Genomic DNA, 7,707 nt, shown 5'->3' with positions numbered 1-7,707 from the left:
CAAGCGCGTATGCGCATAGTTCTGAGCCAAATGTAATAATAATTTGTTTACCATTCCTCAATTATTATGATATGTCATCCATTTTATTACTGAACTAATCTTGTATTTTCTAGAATTTGTGTTAAAGACTTTTGGCACTTTCATTTCCCAATTTTCTAAAATTATTAGCTAGTTCTATTTTAGATTTAAATATAAAATATGCTCGAATCTTTTTATAATTTTTAATTTTTTTTAAAAACCTGCTCGAATCTTTAAATGTCGCATTTACGATGCTTGTTTCGAAATTTTGGCCATTATATAATGCCTTTAAATTATCTAATCTAATTCTTTTTTCAATCATTTTTATATTTTTTTAAGAAATAATTAATTATTTAAATGATAAGATAACAAATTTATTTCTCAACAATTATCTCAACAAGTTGATTTCACATAAGAAATATTAAATAAAAAATAATTCATAAGTTACTTCTTCTAAATCTCTTAATAGCAAAACTAATTATTGTATATAATATCTAAACTATTTCTAAATTTGAAAATTTTTAATTTTTAATATTTCAGGATAATTTGTTCTTTCTCAAGCCATATTGGAGATTATTTTTATAAAGGTCGAATCAATAAATTCAGTATAAATGTTTTATTCTTTAAGATCTCAATAAATCAACTATTCTAAATATTATATTTAATAAACTAACTGAATTTTTATTTTCCAAATTAACTCAAAAACTCTAAGACCCATTTCCCCTACACAATACTCCCACTCTCAGCATAAAATTATAATTTGACAATCAACAAGATAAAACACACTACATCATCCACTGATTTACAAGTGGAACGGTACAGAGGAATAACATGTGGAACTGAAAACGAAAATAAACAAACCTCATACAATGAAAATTATGCACACTCATAACGAGGAAGATCAAAGCGTGTAGAAAGCTGAATACGCCGACTGCTTACGCTCATTTTATGCAAAAAAATTTCATTTAAAGAATGCGCTCAATGTAATGGCGCATTCAAAGAATACGCGGAACAAGATGGTGCATTCTTTGAATGCGCCAACCTATCTAGCGCATTTGATCTTTTATAAATTTTTTAAAAAATCTGCTTGAATCTTTAAGTGTCGCATATAAGATGCTTGTTCCGAAAATTTTACTGGACTCTAGTTGGTTTCGAATTTAATTTTAGAAGTTGCCAACTCATATATGCTTTTGGATAAGTGCCCGATCAAGACGATTTTTGATGACGTATTAGTAATGGTAACATGTGATGTTGAAACAAGAAATTAGTAAATAAGAAAAAGTGGGGATGAAGTCATTCTTATCAACTATCATATAAATATTATACAAAGCATTATATAAATTACTTATTTTAAACATTTATATGAATTCTAATTTAAATTACTTACCTTCAAAATGCAGCTTCTTTTTTTCTATCTCCAGCTTCAACTCACTTGCTTCTCATATGCTTCTTAGAGTTAGCTTAGTTTGCTTCTTCATCTGCCGGCCTATTTATAGCAGTGGAAGCCATTTGATTGATACTATTGAATCTATTATATAACTAAAAATCAAAAGAATTATTGAGATTAAAACACAGTAAACAACCAATAAAAAGCTGAAATAGTTGGCAACACCACCCAAAACGCCGCACGGGATCCGAAAATCCACACGAAATAACACATGCCAAATTGCCAAAAAAAAAAAAATTCTTGTGCCGGAACAGTACGGATGCAATGCGTGAAACGGTTTCACGTATCCAATAATAGATGTACCTAATACTTTTCCTTGTGCGGAAGTCTTCCGCGACCGTTCACTACTTTATACAATTCCAGCTTCCAAGCCACGGTCGACTCCCATTTCGTCATCCTTTTCAATGGAATATCCATCGTTCTTCCTCCTCCTCCTCCTTACAATCATCGCCTTCATCGCAGTAGCAGGTCAGCCCCACAACAACATAACCTTAAGTTCCTACCTCACCACCGACACCGCCGGAGTCACAGACCTCTCATGGCTCTCCCCCTCGGGCAACTTTGCCTTCGGCTTCCTCCCCCTCCCAACTAACACCTCCCTCTTCCTCCTCGCCATCTGGTTCGCCAATCTCCCCAACACCACAACCCTCATCTGGACCCCAAATCGACACAGACCCCTTCCTCCCAAATCCTCCGTCTTCCTCACCTCAGATGATGGACAGCTCTCCCTCCGAGATCCCACCGGAACCGAAGTCTGGAACCCCGGTGCTCCGGAAGCTTCCTATGCCGCCATGCTCGATACCGGCGACTTCGTTCTTGCGGCTTCTGACGGCTCCGTTCTCTGGAATAGCTTTTCCGATCCGACGGACACGATTCTCCCCACTCAAACCCTAAGCCCCGGTACTGAAATCGTGGCGAAGCTGAGCGACGATGATTTCAGCAACGGCCGATTCAAGCTGCGTATGCAGTCCGATGGAAACCTCGTCTTCTACCAGATTGCTATACCCACCGGATACCAGTACAGTCCCTACTGGGCCGCCAATTTCCTAGTGCCAAACTCCCGGTAAGGGTCTTTCTTAATTCAGGTAAATTATTAGGTCCGGTCATGGGTGTAGAGGTACGTTAGGACATCAATAAAATATTGACATGTGAAATGTATATGTGTCTATTAAATCATCAATAAAATATTGACATGTGAAATGTATATGTGTCCATTTTAGGGAAATTTACATACATACCATTTTATAACATTCTATTTACATATCTAACACCCAAAACTTTAATATTACATAAATACCACCCTATATTATTTTAATATCAAATATACCACCCATATTTCCTTACTACCACTCATATATTTCATTTCAACCACTCATATTTCATATAAAAATGAACTATGGGTGGCATGTGTATAATATTAAAATTTTAGGTGTTAAATATATAAATAGAATAGTATAAAGTGGTATGTATGTAAATCTCCCTATAATCATTTAACTGTTAATTTAATTTTCTATTTCTGCAAAACCATAAAAATTTATAAATATTAATTAATTAGGCTTCTTAATCTCTAATATCATAACTAATAAGCAATTATTTTACTAGATTTAATTAAGCAATATTATCACTTCTATACATGTTTTAAAATATTATGTAAAAAAAATCATATGAAGTTTTTTTCATGATGTTAAATGTTTATTTATTTATTTTAAATAGAAAGCAAAAGCAAAAAGATTGCTGAATATATTTTTACACTTTAATGTTTGTCTTTAAAAATAAGAGATAAAATTAGACAGGGAAACAAATCTATATATAACCTTGCTTTGCATTCTTAATTCTTATGCGACTTCTTTTTATATAATTTTCCATTTTCTACCTACTCCTCCAGGCTCGTCTTCAATGCTTCGGGAAGCATTGACCTAATCTCTCCGAGTGGGTCTGTATTATCAACTCTGACCTCAGCAACGACGAAATCATCCTCAGATTACTACCACCGAGGAACTCTTGACTACGATGGAGTCTTCCGTCACTATGTTTACCCAAAGAAGACAGTCGTCGCAGGCGGTGCGGCCGAGTGGCTGCTCATGGATTTTAGCCCGATAGATATATGCCAGAATTTGATTACAACGCCCGGAAGTGGAGCTTGCGGGTTCAACAGCTACTGCAGCTATGACACGAAGCAGATGGTCGCATGTCAGTGCCCGGTGGGCTATTCATGGGTCGACCCGAACAGGACTTATATGGGATGCAAGCCCAACTTCACCATGCCTAGTTGTATCTCTAGAGTACCGGGCGAGGGATTTCAGATGGTTAGAATAGAGAAACTCGACTTCCCAACTGAAAATTATGACCAGTTCAATCCTATGAATGAGACGGACTGTGAACAACAATGTTTGGATGATTGCTTATGCGCGGCTTCAGTTTACGATGGAGTAGGCAATTGCTATAAAAAGAAGTTTCCTTTCTCCAATGGGAGGAAAGGAAACTACGTAAGCGGAGTAGCCTTCATCAAAGTAAGTAACAACAATAACCTACCAAGCTCTCCCCTTTCCAAGAAGAGAACTTGGATTCTACCCGATTCTATAGTTCTCGTCAGCTCCGTTGTACTAAATTTCATCATTGTTTCTGTAACCCTCATTTATTTTCATGTGAGCAAAAGGAAACAAAAACATCAGCTTAACGACAACGTATTGGGGCCGAATCTTAAGGCATTCACATACAAAGAGCTTCAGGAAGCCACCAAAGGCTTCAGTGAAGAGCTCGGAAGAGGAGCATGTGGCACGGTTTATACAGGATATCTTTGTCCTGAGCTTACCGGAACCCCCAACCTAGCCGTTAAGCAGCTACGCGACTTTCACCCAGATATCGATAAGGAATTTACTAACGAGGTAAAATCTATCGGGGAAACTCAACATAAGAACCTCGTGCGTCTCCTTGGCTACTGCAACCAAGACACGAAGAGGCTTCTTGTCTATGAATATATGAGTAAAGGCTCCCTTGCAAGCTATCTCTTCAGCAAAATTCGGCCGCCATGGAAACAAAGAGTGGAAATTATGCTCGGGATTGCAAGGGGCCTTCGATATTTGCACGAAGAGTGTACCACGCAGATCATTCACTGTGACATAAAGCCGCAAAATGTACTCCTTGACGAGAACTTCAATCCAAGGGTTTCAGACTTTGGGCTCGCAAAGCTTTTGAAAACAGACCAGACGAGGACGAACACAGGGATAAGGGGAACGAAGGGGTACGTTGCGCCTGAATGGTTCAGGAACTCAGTGATAAGTGCCAAGGTGGATGTTTATAGTTTCGGTGTGATGGTTATGGAGATTTTGTTTTGTAGGAGGAATGTGGAAAATGAGATGGAGGAAGAAAAGGCCCTTCTTACTTTTTGGGTAAGTGATTGTTATAATGATGGACGGATTGATGCTCTTCTGGAGGGAGATGAGGAGGCCATGGCAGATATGGGGAGGGTGGAGAGGTTTTTGATGGTGGCTTTGTGGTGCGTGCAAGAAGAGCCAGCCTTGAGGCCGACGATGGGGCAAGTAATGCAGATGTTAGAGGGAGCGGTGGCGATTAATCCGGTGCCGCCTTCTCTGTGAGGAGGATTATGCTTGTCCTAATCAATAAATGAGGTGATTAATATAATTTGATTATTATTTTAGATCATGTGATGCAAATTCATTTAAATCACGGCCTGTAAATGCAACAATTTTTCTCTTTTTCATCTTCTTAGCGTGGCCGGCTTGCAGTGGGAACTGTTATGATTATTGAGTTCATTTCTTCAAATCCGAGAAATGCAAACGCAATCAAATAAAATAAAACAAATTACTTTAATTTAATTGTTATATTTTGTACCTTCAATAACAAGTAAATGTTCTTTTGTCTAAAGAGCTAATGTTTTGAGATATTTGACTTTCCCACTAATTTGTTCGGTTTTTTTTTGAAATATTTAATTTTTTGGCCATTAAAATTTACTCAGTTAAGGAGTTATTATTTATAAATTTTCTTTCAAATTTATTATAATTACTTACACTTCTTATACGAACAATGATGGAGCTAAATAATTTTCTAGGTGGGAGTTCAAATTCATTTTTTTCGAATATGCGCTCTCTTTTTTCATTTCAATGGAGTTTGAGATCGAAAAAATTATTTTGTGCGGACATCGAACGTCATTCGGGGACAAAAAAAAATGCAGAAGAAAAAGAGAAGCTCTCTTTCTTATTATTACAACCCACAAAGAAAAAAATTAACAAAGTAGCCATAAAAATTGTAATAGAACTCCATAAAATAAAGAAAATAAACCTGTAGCTTTTTAAAATACTATTATAACCCAGTACTGACAATGACAATCAGTAAAAAGATTAATCAACATCACATAAATACAGTTAAAATACAACTATATGTCATCTGACTTAATTTTGCTGATTTCATGTGCACTTGAGATGATATTTTTATTTTCCTTGCGGCATAATTTCAAATCATGAAACATCCATTGATGATGGCAATTCTGCCCAAGTAGCCCCCCTTCCTACCAGTGCAGCGTACGTCTTTATTGATTGAAATTATCCATATACGATTGCATCAATCTACCTAACTCATAGGATTGAAATTGTCATAATCCTCTTCCCATAAGTCGAGATTCTCCACTTTTCCCATCTAAAACCCTTCACCAAACACTCCAGTGACACAACTAGACATGGTGGGCATGCATCGCATCTAGGTTATATTTTTGTGGAGCCATGAATAACTCAACTATCATTAACATGTAACATCTGCAACCCACCAGCGACTTGAATGGCTGAACTAATGTTTGAGGCAAAAGTATAACCCAGATTGATCAACATAATCATATTCTACACTAAACTAACAATCTCTCACTTGGAAACCGGTTGCAATCAATCCTTCTCTCAATATGTAACACCAATCATAGTACGTGTAGTGTGGCTCACTCCTGCTCTGATCATTCATTAAGACAAACTAAAGTTATGCATAGCTTCCGTTTATCAACTATCTATATCTTCGTCAGCATGTCTGTAAGATTCTTGGTCGTGTAAATCTTCTCCAAAGATAAATGGTTAACTTCCAAAAGTGATATGATAAAATGATATTGCAGCTAGATGTGATTCATCATGGCATGGAATACAATATTTTTGACTAGATGAATAGCACTCATGTTATAACTATACAACTTTCCACTCCCTTACCCTTTCTCAAGTTCTGGCAAGAAACCTTGCAAATATATCAACTCCTTGTTAGACTCAATGATAACAATGTACTTAGCTTCTATAGTTGAAGGCGCAACAAACTTCTATAACTTAAAAATCTAACTCATTATAGTGTTTTTCAAAGTGAAGATATAACCATTTCTTCTTCTCCAACCATCAAGATCTCAAATAATATTAGAATCTTCATACCCTTACAGATCAATGCATACACCTTCAAAACAAAGAGCTTTATCAATTGATCTTCTCAAGTACCTAGGAATCCACTTAACCATATCCCAATAAAGTTTTCCTAGGTTATTCAGAAATCGACTAACTGCTCCCACTACATATGTTGTATCCGGTCTCGTGCAGATCATAGCATAAATCAAACTTCTAACTGCTAAAGCATATGGGTACATCTCCATTTGTTGTTGCTTTACTTCAAATTTTGGTGATTGTTTCTTAGATAACTGAAACAATTAACTACGGGGGCTTGCGCTCGTAGGAAATAATATAGTGTCCTTAATCAAGACTTTTCTTAGGCCGATGTTTAAGATATAATTAACTACGGGGGCTTGCGCTCGTAGGAAACCGATACCCATATCAATTAAACCTCATTCGAGTTGATGTATTAGATGGGATAAATTTCATGATTATTTGGTTATACATATTATTACTCATCGAGATATGTAGGCGAAAGTCGCTATCTTCCATGATTAATTGTATGTATAATCCCATCTATCCTCCCATTGGCTTGTTTATATAGAGTGAAAAGGTCTACGATCATTTTGTTCAATGAGTACGATCATACACTTTGTATTCTGACCCCACGAGTAGAATCATTTCGGAGATCCATAATAAAAAATTACAAATAAAATAAATTCTTCCCCGACAAAAGTGCCAACAACTTAATGGGTGCGATAGAGTAACTTAAAGAATTATGAAAATGATTCAGGCTTCTATCAATACTTAAACAATGCTTAGGGGTGTTGGTGGAATTTTGGAAAACAGGTTTTGAAAAATATTAGTTTTCTTTGGGGA

The 7,707-nt window shown here is 36.3% G+C and overlaps 1 protein-coding gene across 1 annotated transcript; it reads left to right on the top strand.

Moving 5' to 3' along the window:
- The first annotated feature begins 1,763 nt into the window (after positions 1-1,763).
- Positions 1,764-5,306, top strand: LOC110111161 (G-type lectin S-receptor-like serine/threonine-protein kinase LECRK3). Its single transcript, XM_020842915.2, has 2 exons — positions 1,764-2,528; positions 3,351-5,306. The coding sequence occupies exons 1-2, from the start codon at positions 1,870-1,872 to the stop codon at positions 5,059-5,061; spliced, it is 2,370 nt and encodes a 789-aa protein (XP_020698574.1). The 5' UTR covers positions 1,764-1,869; the 3' UTR covers positions 5,062-5,306.
- The last annotated feature ends 2,401 nt before the right edge of the window (positions 5,307-7,707 follow it).

The sequence above is a fragment of the Dendrobium catenatum genome, unplaced genomic scaffold (assembly GCF_001605985.2).
Source record: "Dendrobium catenatum unplaced genomic scaffold, ASM160598v2 fragScaff_scaffold_621, whole genome shotgun sequence".
Taxonomy (NCBI): Eukaryota; Viridiplantae; Streptophyta; class Magnoliopsida; order Asparagales; family Orchidaceae; genus Dendrobium; species Dendrobium catenatum.
This window is presented reverse-complemented; position numbering and strand designations above follow the sequence as displayed.

Bases quoted from the DNA above. Each gene is read 5' to 3' on its own strand.
- LOC110111161 (XM_020842915.2), top strand. From the start codon at position 1,870: ATGGAATATCCATCGTTCTTCCTCCTCCTCCTCCTTACAATCATCGCC. The intron at 2,529-3,350 runs GTAAGGGTCTTT...CTACTCCTCCAG, and splicing joins TTCCTAGTGCCAAACTCCCG to GCTCGTCTTCAATGCTTCGG.